This window comes from Bos indicus x Bos taurus, chromosome 3 (assembly GCF_003369695.1).
Source record: "Bos indicus x Bos taurus breed Angus x Brahman F1 hybrid chromosome 3, Bos_hybrid_MaternalHap_v2.0, whole genome shotgun sequence".
Lineage (NCBI taxonomy): Eukaryota > Metazoa > Chordata > Mammalia > Artiodactyla > Bovidae > Bos > Bos indicus x Bos taurus.
In genome coordinates this window covers 109,561,107-109,573,735 of record NC_040078.1, presented here as the reverse complement: position 1 = coordinate 109,573,735, position 12,629 = coordinate 109,561,107, and the positions used below count along the sequence as shown (strand labels likewise).

Genomic DNA, 12,629 nt, shown 5'->3' with positions numbered 1-12,629 from the left:
ACCTTTCTAGAAATAGCTTCTGAACTTAGCAAGACTGGCCTGCGGTTTGTGAAGGAGGATACTGCACAGAGGAATGGAGACTCAGAAGGTTCCCTGGGGGGAAAGAGGATGCTCCGACTAGCAGTGTGCCACCAGGGGTGGGGCACTGGGACGCTCATATTTGGGAGGGATCAATTGTCAAGAGAGATTGGGAAACCATCTCCAGTTTAAGGGGATGAGTAAATGGGGGGAGGTCAGGTACCCTCATAATACTCAATGAGGGTATTAAATCTCTCTGTGGTGAAACGATCTTTTGGCGACTGTGCTGACGAGGGGTTCTGCCTGGATGGGGCTGTGGGTTATGAAAGAGGTCCCCGGCTATGAGAGCGCAGAGTGCAGGGGTGCTGGTCAATCTGTAAAGGCGCTTGGCTATAGCGGTCTGGCTGAGGGGGTCGGGGCTGGCTGTGCGGGCCGGGAGCCTCTCACCTTTGCGGGCCTTGTCTCCGGGAATGTTCTGGGCCCGCAGCCGCTGGTCCAGGATGTAAAGCATCTCCCCGCCCAAGTTCAGGAAGAGCAGCGGTAGCGTCCGCATGGACATGGTGCCGGAAAACCAGCGCGTCTGGTACAGAGCCTCCAGGTTTAGTAGCCAGAGGCCTGGAGGTCCCGCAGCCGCGTCCCCGAAGCCCGGTTGCTAGGCGACGCGGCAGGCGGCAAAGAAGGCCAATCACCAGGCCGTTTGTTGGGAGGCACCCGGGGGCGAGCGCGTCCTGGGCGGGGCAGCGAAGACCTACGGGGTTGATTGGACGGAGCCCTGCCGGCCTATGGCCCTGAGCGCCGGTTTTGAATTTCTTAAGACCCGGAGGGTGGGCGAGGATCGGCAGGGTGGCCACCCTTTCCCCGCCAGGGCGGAGTGCTCACGTGCCCCTAAAGGAGGAAAATGAAAGTGTTTGCCGCCTCATTCCTGGCGGACTCTTAGTGACCCTGTGGACTGTAGCCCGCCAGGCTCCTCTGTCCATGGGATTTTTCCAGGCAAGAATACTGAAGTGGGTAGCCAGTCCCTTCTCCAGGGATCTTTCCCATCCGGATCGAACTCAGATCTCCTGCATTGCAGGCAGATTTACCCTCTGATCCACAAAACCCAAGCCAAACTCTTTTAGAGCAGACTGTGGGCAGACAGGCCTGTTGTTGTTAAGTAATTTTTAATATGATCATCACATTAGCTTCAAAATTATTTATATCATGTAATTTTACCAACAAAAGCCAAAACACAATTTTCAAATTAAATCAGATTTTCCATTCTAATAGACTTTCTCAGTAAGTTCAAAGGAATTGGCAGATTCGTGATCCTGACAAATATGAGAATCATTTGATTCAGTTTGGTTAGAAGTCAATTCTTTTATACCTTTGTTATGGGAAGCACTGAAACCACCCACCCTGGCCAGGCACCACAGGTAGCCATTTGCATGTTGTTTTTGTGCAGGAGGTCCTGGTAAGGAACAGGGAACTAATAAGCCTCCACCAACCAAAAGAGTTCAGGAAAGGTCAAAAGGAGACACCATCTGTCTGACCACTTCCCAGAATCTTTCTGGCATCCATCTTGGCTGAACAAGGCATGTGCCACCAGGAAGGACTCTGAGTCAGAATGATTGGCTAAGGACAACCCGGAAACTAATCCCATCACCATAAAACCCGAGACTGCAAGCCATGTGACAGAGCTGTTCTCCTGGATTCCCTTACCCTACTGCTCTCCACCTGGCTGCCCTTTCCCAATAAAATCTCTTACTTTGTCAGCACATGTGTCTCCTTGGACAATTCATTTCCGAGTGTTAGACAAGAGCCCAGTTTTGGGCCCTGGAAGGGGTCCCCCTTCCTGCAACACCTTTGTAGGTGGTGGTTTGGTGGTTTAGTTGCCAAGTCACGTCCTACTCCTGCGACCCCATAGTCTGTAGCCCAGCAGGCTCCTCTGTCCCTGGGTTTCTCCAGGCAAGAATACTGGAGTGGGTTGACCTTTTCTTCTCCAGGCTGACCTGGGTTTGAATCCCTGCTCTGCAGTTTCCTTGCTGTGTGACTTGGGGCAGTTGTTTTGAACCTCGGCTTCCTCACACTGGAAAATGGAGGGGACAGCCATCTCCCCATGTTGTGGAGAGGAATCACTGAAATCATGCAAAATGCCAGGCAAGCCCTCAGCAAAATGGTAACTTTCAGGTGGGGGATGTACCAGAGGTCCTTGAATTATTTGCATTTCCTCCCTAAAAGCCACATGGCATGAAGCCCCTTGTTTCATGCACCGGGAAGCAAGCCAGGCCTGTTCAGGGTGCATGCTGTGCGCTCCAAAGCTCCCGCACGGTTAAGCAGGCCTACCGTCCACTTCTCTGTTTTGAGGGCCGTGACCACGTTCTTCATCTTCATCTGGAGCTCCGGGATCACCTTCTCATCATCTGCTGTTTTTATGTTTTTACTTTGATAAGCAACCATTTCTGTAAATTTCAGTGCTTCTAAAACCTACTAATCATCTTCCCCTCCAGCCGCTCAGACTTGAAACCTGAGCGTGGTTTTCCAGGTCCCTCCCCCTGGGTCTTACTATCATTCACCAATTCTGCTTTTCCCACCAAAATCGTTCTCACATTTCTTTCTTTTTGTCTGCATTACCGTGTTTCTCCATATTAACTGCTCTTTTCTCACTTCCACAGGCCTGGCTGCTAGGCTAAATTTCAGAAGACACCTGTCAGGCTTTCGGCATGACATCCCTTTGGTGGCTTTCTACTCTTTGGCAGAACACAGGTGAAATGCCTTTGTGAGGCATTCAAGCCTGTACACTCTGGCTCTAACTGCCTTTCCAGAGACCTCTTCTGCACTCCCTTAATACTTCGTAATCCAGTTGAACTCAAACTCATTAGCGTCATCTTCTCTTTGGAGCATCACCTCCTCTTACTGATAACCACACGCACCACTGCAAAGTCTTCCCTTAACATATAAGCTCAAGTCTTTCCCACACCTTCTGGAGTCCACTTTCCTTCCTTTCAAAGCCGAGGTTTTATGAGAATAGTCTACTCTTGTAACCTCAATTTCCCCCATCATAATCACCCACTTCATTGCCATTGGATTCAGCTCTCTCCACTCCACTGAAACTGCTTCATCATGAAGAATTTTTGGTGCTTAACTGACATCTCAGCGGATACTATACAGTGATTGAAAGCTAGCAGCCCAGGGCTTTGATTTGATCTTGGCTGGTCTGTGCACTGTCTTAAAAGGGACTATAACTAGGATGGGACTGTAATGAGCAGCTTAGCATCATTATCTTACTCTTGGCCTTCATGTATTATGCTATCTGCCTGGTTGCTAAAAGCATTTGAGTTTGTTTCAGTGTAGTTTCCTCCCAGAGCTTCTCAGACCACTTTTCCCCGTAGACAGTGTGGTATCATGAACAGAACATGGGCTTTCGAGTCAAGACAGATGCGGGCTTGAATTCTTGCCTGTCTCTAACTAGCTGTGTGAATTTGGACAAATTGCCTGAGTCTCAATTCTCTTATGGTAAGATGAGGATAGTTATGCCAATATGGCAGTGGGGTTGGCAGGGGGGAAGTTTGGTAAAGGTGGCTTTAAAGATTACATGAGTTAATGTGACTAATGCAACATTTAAAACAATGCCTTTCCTGTAGAACCTGTTCCATGAATCTGTGAATGTGTTCTTTTCTTGCCTTCTTCTCCAGCATAGCATCTCCAAAGTAGCTGTGTCTACTCACGTCCTGTCCCATAACAGGCATTCTCTCCTATTCCTGGAGGTGGTATCTGACCCTTTCATCTCACTTCTGATTCCTCAGGACCCCAGGCCCTCTGTTCCACCCTCATGTCACCTTCCCCTTGACCTCAGCTGTTCCTCCTGACTCAGGATATGCCCTCAGAAATCATCCTTCCCATCTGGACACGGTCCTGTTTTCTTCACTCACATTCCCTCCCTGAGCAATTTCACTCACACCCATGGCTTCAGTCACCTTAAAGTAACTCCAAAACCTGGCTCTGGTTTCCAGCTGCTCTTTTGGACATCACTATAATGCACCTTCCTTTCTTTCTGGCTTCCTTTCTCGCTCAGCATGATATCTGGTCTTTCCCCCAGTGTTATGGACTGAATATTTGTTCTTCCCAAATTCAAAGGTTGAAACCCTAACCCTACCCCTCAATGTGATGGTATTTGGAGATGGGGTCTTTAGGTGGTCATGAAGTGAGGTCATGAGGGTAGAGCCCTCATGAGGGGATTAATGCCCTTATTAGAATAACTTTTCTTCTCCTTGGAAGAAAAGTTATGACCAACCTGGACAGCATATTAAAAAGCAGAGACATTACTTTGCCAACAAAAGTCCGTCTAGTCAAGGCTATGGTTTTTCCAGTAGTCATGCATGGATGTGAGAGTTGGACTATAAAGAAAGCTGAGCACCAAAGAATTGATGCTTTTGAACTGTGGTGTTGGAGAAGACTCTTGAGAATCCCTTGGACTGCAAGGAGACCCAACCAGTCCATCCTAAAGGAAATCAGTCCTAAATATTCATTGGAAGGACTGATGCTGAAACTCCAATACTTTAGCCTCCTGATGCAAAGAAGTGACTCATTTGAAAAGACCCTGATGCTGGGAAAGATTGAAGGCAGGAGAGGGGGATGACAGAGGGTGAGATGGTTGAATGGCATCACCGACTCAATGGACACGAGTTTGAGTGGACTCCCGGGAGTTGGTGATGGACAGGGAGGCCTGACGTGCTGCAGTCCACGGGGTTGCAGAGTTGGACACGACTCAGTAACTGAACTGAGAAGGGCAAAAGCAATCTCTTCTCCTTCTCTCTCTCCCCACTTTCCTGCCTCCCTCCACATGTGAGGACATAGTCAGGATGTGGCCATCTACAAGCCTGGAAGAGATTCCTCATCAGAAACCAAATCAGCCTGCACCTGGGTGTTGGAATTGCTGGCCTCCAGAACAGAAAATAAATCTGTTAAGCCACTCAGTTTACGGTACTTTAAAACAGCAGCCTGAACAGACTAATACACCCCCAAAGCTCTGTATTATCTGGTTTCTGCTAACTCCTCTGACCTCATCTCTTCCTACTCTTCTCTTTGCTGGCTCAGCTTTAGTCACACTGTCTTCTTTGGGTTTTTCAAACATACTAAGCATACTCAGGCTTCAAGGCCGTGGCACTTGAATTGGTGTAAACGAGTGTGCTTTGTGGGGAGTTGTCCGTAATGCCCCAGAATTTATAAGCCATGTTTTGTACCTGTGCAGTTTTAGGGACAGACTTTTATCAGATTCTCAGTCTGAACACCAACACCCCTGCCTCCCCGCAGTTAATCGCTCTGATCTCTCCTCGTCCTGTCCGGCTCTACACTGCTGCTGTTGATCTAGTGGAAACACAGACTGTTATCATCACTCCTTCCCAGCCAGCACATGAAGCCTCGCAGAGCCCGGCTGGAGCCTACCTGTCAGGCTGTGTGTCCAGTTCTGCTGCTCTTTTGAGTGCCGCACACGCTCGTACACTTGTCTTTGCACTTGCAATCCCTCCTGCCTGGGACGCCCTCCCTCCCCACTCCCGCCTGGTGAACGGCCCCTCATCCTTCAGGCAGCTGCTTAGAGGCGGTCGGACACTGGCCTCCTCACCCCGCGGCCAGGCAGCCTTGCCTCCTCTGTGCCACCGTGTACTCGGTCTCGCCTCCACTGAACGGCCCCTGGAAGACGGGGTTGTTTACCCGAGTGTGTGTGAGGTGTGTGATCAGAATGTGTCCCGTGGTGCCTGAGGGCAGGGACTCTGCCTCTGACACCCCAGAATCCCAGAGCTGCGTGAATGAGTGAATTCCTCCTTGTCCCAGGCCACAAGGAGCCCCACCTTCTCTACTGTTATTCTTCAAGGGAGCAAGACGTGACTTTATCAACATTTATTGGGTTTCTTTGATTGCCTCTGATCTGGCTTCAGAAGGGCTCTCTGGGTTCCTCTGGCCTTGTTTCTGGACTGCTGCAGCTGCAGTTTTTAAGGCCCTTTTTTGCTTCTTCAGCTTTTGAACCTCTTGGAAAACCTGGGGATAAGAGGGGATGGGATAAGCCTTTGTAATACTATGCAAAACTGCAGACTCGAAGCAGCTGGGGTGGGGAATGACTCCCTCAGATGGTCACCCCAGCCCTTCTCCATGGACTTGGTGACCTGGGAACCACAAGGCCTCAGGCCCAGCTCCACGCCTTGCTCAGACTCAGACGACCCCTCCCTCTGCTCTCGCCACCACAGTCCTAGAGTGGGACCAACCAAAGCAGCAGTTCTGAATCGTACCCGAATGCACAGAGCCTTCTTAGTTGCCAAGCGTCGGTGGATTTTCCGGTGGTACGGAGGGGGAAAGGTGTACTCAATCCCCAGCTCCTTACATGTCTTCTCAAAGACAGGATAGTTGGTCTTGCGGAGGTTTTTGAGCATCTTTTGCCTCTTGTCAATGCTCATCAGCAGATAGCGCTTGTGGGCTTTGTCCTGTATGAGAATTGGTACTACTTTGAGTATTATGTAAATAAGTGGGTGCCACTTCACAGAAACAAAGCATGATCATTTTACCATGGCACTGAAACAATCTTAGGCAAATATCAGTGCAACTCTGAGCCAGGCAGTGTCACTCCCATTTTACAGATGGGAAAATAAAGGCTCAAAGATGTTAACTGATTCATTAAAGATTTCAGAACTGTGCTGGGTCAGGACCTTGTGTGAGGTCAGTCTGGAATCCAAGTCTGGTGGTCAGACTCCACATCTCATGCTCTTTCCCCTCCACCCACCCACTCAGCCTCTCCACAGCTCAGCACACTGTCAGCTGGGGTGGGAGGAGGGAAGGCCAAGGAAGACCCCTGCCCGCAGACAAACACTGCTTCCTCAGTTGGGTTGGTGTCCATACTCCAACTCTGAGCTCATGGAACAGCTCAACTAGCTTCAGGGAAGAGAGGTGCCAGGTGTGGAGCCAGACCAGTTTGTGTTAACAACTGTGTGTTTATTAAAAATACCAGCAATTGCTTCATTACAGCAGCTCTGCATCCGACACTGTGCTGAGATCTGGCAGACCGGTTAGGAATGTGGGTCTGCAGCAAGACCACCAAGTTTCAAGTCCCAGCACAGCATTTCCTAGTGGTGTGCCTGCAGGGGTAACTTAATCATGCCCCACCTAGATTATTCGTCCATACAATGTGCTACAAAGAAGAGTTATGAGGGTTAAATGAACTGGTGCACATACAGTATTTAGTATGGGGCCTATAAATAAGGCCTCAGGTTGGCTGCCATTATATTCATACAGTCCTTGCAATCCTCTCAGAAGGTACTAATTCAGTCCCCATTTGACAGACAGGAGAACTGAGGCTTGGACAAGTAACTTCCTGAGACCCACAGCTAGTCAAGTGGCGGTGGCAGAGCTGAGTTTTGAACCCAGGCCAATCTGACCCCACTCATACACTCAGCAACTACTGAGCGCCCCTGTGTGCCACACACTGTGCTCTTGCTCTGACGTTTGTGTTCTTCTTGACCATTAACAAACCTCAGCCCGCCCTGTAAGGCTCCCTTGTCTCCCCCAGAGGCGGGAGGGAAGTGCGTTTCCCACTGCAGCTGAGGGGTGGGTGCTCTGCTGCTCTGGCCACCCGGCTGCTCAAGTTGTTTCTCCGGACCCGGAGCCCCTCAGTGCTCAGGCGCCTCTCCCCACAGCTGCTGACGTTTAGCTCTGAGTGAGGCCCAGGGGTTACCTTTTGATGTTTCTGCATGTGTTCTTCGTAACTGCGGATCTTGACAGTCAAGGCAACAACTGAAACCACAAACCGCAGAGGATGAGAGACAGGCACAGAGGAAGGAAGGGCCAGACCTCGGTTATGTCCTAAGGCCTCAAGGAATAACAATCACCGAAGCTCTTGTACCGCTCTCCACCATTCCCAGAGCAGTCTGAATTTTAAGAGCTCAAAAGTCTGGAATATCTTGCCTTTAGAATGCAAAGCCTGAGGAAAGGAAGTGCCTTAATCTTATGAAGGTCTCATTGCCAAACCGCAAACCCCCAAATCAGCATTCTTAATGGTAAAACTTTAGAGCATTCCTATTAAATTCAGGCCTTAGTCTGGAATGCCTGCTCTCATGGTTACAGATTCAATACAGCCCCCGAGGTCCTTGCTAAGGCAATAACTGAAGATCCCCAAACTGTCAAGGGTCTCCTCCTTGCCTCTTTCCCCCAGCTGCCATCCTTATCTCTGTGTTTTCACTAATGAGTTTTCAGAATTATCAGCTCCCCATTCATCTCTTAAAGCCTCAGAACATCCTTCCTTCAGGTATCCTCTTGTTTGGCTCAAGCCTGTGTTGCAGAGATAGGGACAAAGGCAAAAGCAGAAGATGGCCCCAAGGAGAGGTTGTCACTACAGAAGGCCCTTCCCGTGTGCAGTACACTGAGTCCTGGGAGCACTGCAGAGAGTGCGGCGGGGACATTGGCCCTGACCACGCGCCCTTTCACATCACCTTAGCTGCAGAGCACAGAGAGGAACAAGCTCCTTAGGAATGTCACCTGAGCTCATATAGAGATATGACTACATCACAGAGCTCAGAAAACAGAGTCCAGTTTTCCTTGGTCCTTCCTGTCTCTCCCTTTATTAAGCCACATCTAATACCAGTGTATATGCAGATGAGGGACCTGAATCCAAGTACCAGCTAGCAGACTATCCTGCACCCCGACTCCCCAAGGGCCCCCCCGACCAACTTTGAGCCTCCAGGGAGCTGGTGTCCTTCGGGTTTTCCACGACCTTGCTCATAAGCTGCTCTTTCTTGATTTTTAGCATTTCCTTCTGTTGAAGATAGAGAGAGAGAATCTGAGAGGTCTGCCACCCACTAAGAACTGGTCCTCAGGCCCCAAGTACAGGGCTGCAGTCACAGCGACCAGGCCACAGGCTCAGGGACTGACTGCACTCAGCTCCTCAGGTATGGCCTCTGGCCAACTGCATGGCTGCTCACACCTAGGTGAGCCTAAGGCCAATGCCACTGACAAAGAATGTTGGATGAACGTTGCTCACTCATGCGGGCATCAGATTTTTATCGAGTACCTACTGTTTGTCAGGTGCTAAGAGTACAACGAGGAACAAGCTGTACCCTTAGTCCTTGCCCTGGAGATGCTCAGTCTGGGGTACTGACAAGTGGCTCCAGCATGACAGTGGGATAAGCACTCTGACTTGAGAAGCATGGGCTGGGGGTGCTAGCAGGGTAGGAGGGAGTCTCCAGAGGACAGAGAGAGGTCAAAGCTTGGCAGAGGCCACTCACCTTGTTGGCCATTTCCAAAGATATGAGTCTTTTCACAACATCATCAACCCTGTGGGAAAAAACCACAGCAATGAGAGACGGGTGTGGAGGGAAAGGGGGAAGGGGAAGCAATGCTGTCTTCATTTTAGTTTGAAAAGCAAGAATGGTTAAAAATTTCTTTTACAACAGGAGCCTCTCTGGAAGTGGGGTGCCATTTCTCAGGAATTAAAAGTCCGCATGGATCTGATCTGCTAGGCTGAGAACATGCAATGATGTGGTAACAGGAAACTGGGGCTGTCAGCTCGAGTGTTCCAGGTTCACTGCAGGGAGGGCAAAAGAGGATTTCCATTTTAGCTGGGATATGGCTCAGTCTGTCTTGAGACACGCCAATTCTACAGTCATTGTTTCTTTCTCCTGTCACACTGCACTGTGGGAGGGACTGGACGGACTGCCCAGCTCCCACTGCACAGGACAGAGGCTGCACACAGGGGCCTGGTTTTGATGTCTTTCAGCCCTGATTCCCCTTAGAAGCTGTATGACATTGGGGAGTCTGATACTCTACAAAATGGGGACACCATGTCTTCCCTCACAGGATTGAGAGATGCAAGATTTCTACAAAGACCTGTGAGGCACGGTGCCTCCTTGGTATCTAATGGCAGAGGGTCTTTACCCAGAGTATAAAAACAGCAGGCAGGTATGCTCCATCTGGCTCGCCTGCCCACTCACTCTCATCATGCCTGGGCTTCTCTGCCCTGTTTCACAGTCAAGCTTCAGATCCAGCAGGTATCTCCCTCGAAGCCCTCTCCTTGCCAATCCTCCCAGGGCTCTCTGCCTCAGGAGATTTCGTCCTGCTTACTTCTCAATTCCAGGGACATTCTGGTAGTCCTTCAGCAGCATGGAAGGGGGCGGGTCATCTTCTTGGCTTTGCTGGACTGTCAAGTGCAAGGATGGAAAACACCCAGAGTCAGCTCTCACTGCCCATCCTCCCGGACTTGGCTCTTCCCATCACCTCTGTCAGAGACATCCAGGGTCTCAAGCAAGGCACTGGTATCTCCGGGTTCAGTTTCTCCTCTGCAAATCTTGTGGGCATCTGCCTTGATATTTCATGCTAGGAGTAGACAGCCTTTCCCAAGATCCTGTACTGTGCCTGTGCCTTTCACACACCTGTCTGGCTCTACAGTTATCATGTCCCGCTAGGATGGGTCCTCCTGCGGACGGACTGAGTTTGACTCCCTTTGAATCCCCCCCAGTCTGGTCCTGTGGCTCAGCACAGAACAGGCACTCTACAAATACTCGCTGGCTGACTGCATGAATGAAATAAGGGGCTTACTTAAGGAGATGTCTGAAAGGTAAACACCAGATAGAGATAACAAGAAAGCCTCAGCCTTGGTGTGTGCTTGCAGGTAAGGGAGAGACAAGGCAGAGATCCACTTGTCCTCTCCACTCTGACCCTGCTCTGCCATTACACTAATAATATTAAGCAAATAATATTAAGATCTAGTAAGAGAAATCTGAACAGCTATGCAGACTGCCTGGGGATGGGAAACCAGGCTCTCCACCTGGGAAGGGCGGACACAAGGCGCTGTATTTTAGGTAAGCCTCGGTAGTGTAAGGCCCCTGCCTCTCAATGGTTCATTTCCACTCACGCCCACTCTAAAAGCTCCTGCTCCCATCCTCCCCTTCTCCTGCCCTTCATGCAGGATCCAGGCCCACGACTTTGTTGCAAGGTGAATGTGGGCTTCTTCGCAGGACCTCTGCACCATCACCCCTCCACGCCTGCCTCTGGGTGGCTCTAAGTAACCACCTCAAGCCTTCCAGGCAATTGAATCTCTCTTCCGCCTCAAGTCGCATCCAGTTCCTACCTGGTTTCTGGGTGGCATATCCGCGGGCAGCCTGGAGGATGAGACCTACGCAAAAAAAAAAAAAAAAAAAGGTCGGGGGGGCTTAGGTCCGTCTCCTTCAACAGTCCAGCCGTGATTCTGGTCTATGGCCGTCGCATTACCCTTCCTCTGTGCCGAACCGCCGCCGCATTTTTTCGGCACCAGGATACCCCATGTCTCTCCCACCTCACTTCACTTCTTCCCACTCACCACTTTTTCTCCTGCCGCTACACCGTCCCCCAGTAGCCTCTTCCCCCTCATACCCTCTATATCCTCCAAATCCTATTTCTCTACTCTTGCTGTCCGGCTTCTCAGCTCACCTCCAGGACTTGAGGGAAGGTCCCGCTGGACGGAGAGAAGCTTGGCGCACCCTCCGCCCGGCAGCCCGAGGACCGGGGGCTGTGTCACTGCCTGGGTTCGAATCGAACTCAGCGCCCTCCACGCCGCCCTCAGCATGGTGACTTCCGACCCCCAATGGACCCGCGCACGGCCGCGTCGCCTTCGCGGTACGGACTGGGTTACACGGGCGCCGCCATGTTGGCTCCGGCTCGACCAATCGAGTGCAGTTGCGAGACCGGAGCAGATGAGGACCGAGATGATGGATTGACAGGTAGGCCTCCGTGATGACGCGGAGTTGGGTCAAGTGGAGAGGTCTGGTTAGCTATAGCGCTCCAGTACTCTTGCCTGGAAAATCCCGTGGACGGAGGAGCCTGGTAGGCTGCAGTCCATGGGGTCGCTAAGAATCGGGCAGGACTGAGCGACTTCACTTTCACTTTTCACTTTCATGCATTGGAGAAGGAAATGGCAACCCACTCCAGTGTTCTTGCCTAGAGAATCCCAGGGACGGGGGAGCCTGGTGGGCTGCCGTCTATGGGGTCGCTAAGAGTCCGACACGACTAAAGCGACTTAGCAGCAGCAGTAGCAGCAGCAGTAGCAGCAGCAGTAGCAGCAGCAGCAGCAGCTGCAGCAGCGCGAGACTGGAGGGGCTTGGTTGCCTGGCCCTGTTAGTGGCGTGCGGTGCTGTATCAACTCTAATGCCACCTTTTCTTGATCATGCATCCTGCCCTTAATCCCACTCCAGTTTCCTGACGAGTTATCCTAAGGGCTTCCCGTGGGCCTGTCAGTGGTCTTCTTCCCCCGACCTAGAATTTCCATCCCCTCTCTCCCTCTCCCCGGAGAGTGCAGGATGGGGCCCCTAAGAACTGCTGGGTTTCAGCCTCTTCTCGGGCAGCATTGCAGCGTGGTGACTGAGGTCGGTGATTTTGGACAGCTGGAATCCTAGCTCAGCTGTTTGCTGGCTGTGCCACTGTGGGCAAGTCACTCAACTTTTCTGGGCTCCAGTGTACTTACTCCATGATATGGGGGTGGTAATAACAGTATCTTTATTTTAGGTTGTTAGAGGGTTAACTGAGACAGTTGTGTGCAAAGCACCAGGAATATAGTAAGTATTCAAGAAATATTAGTTTTGATATTTGTGAAATGAGGGGTATAAGGACAAATGCCAGCTTCA

The 12,629-nt window shown here is 50.8% G+C and overlaps 2 protein-coding genes across 3 annotated transcripts in view; both read right to left on the bottom strand.

Moving 5' to 3' along the window:
* The window catches only part of OSCP1 (organic solute carrier partner 1), a 30,741-nt gene extending 30,046 nt beyond the window's left edge, over positions 1-695 (bottom strand). Inside the window, exon 1 of one of the 2 annotated variants that reach the window (XM_027537808.1) lies at positions 466-695. In XM_027537808.1, the coding sequence (XP_027393609.1) occupies positions 466-577 (112 nt within the window). In that variant the 5' untranslated portion in view covers positions 578-695. The remainder of the gene's footprint in view (positions 1-465) is intronic. The other variant, XM_027537809.1, reaches the window with a different exon arrangement.
* A 5,182-nt stretch (positions 696-5,877) lies between these two features.
* On the bottom strand, positions 5,878-11,677 carry MRPS15 (mitochondrial ribosomal protein S15). The gene is made up of 8 exons (XM_027537807.1): positions 11,440-11,677; positions 11,102-11,146; positions 10,096-10,171; positions 9,261-9,309; positions 8,707-8,791; positions 7,715-7,773; positions 6,279-6,470; positions 5,878-6,030 (listed from the first exon to the last, which is right to left on the bottom strand). The coding sequence occupies exons 1-8, from the start codon at positions 11,573-11,575 to the stop codon at positions 5,893-5,895; spliced, it is 780 nt and encodes a 259-aa protein (XP_027393608.1). The 5' UTR covers positions 11,576-11,677; the 3' UTR covers positions 5,878-5,892.
* Positions 11,678-12,629: the final 952 nt, after the last annotated feature.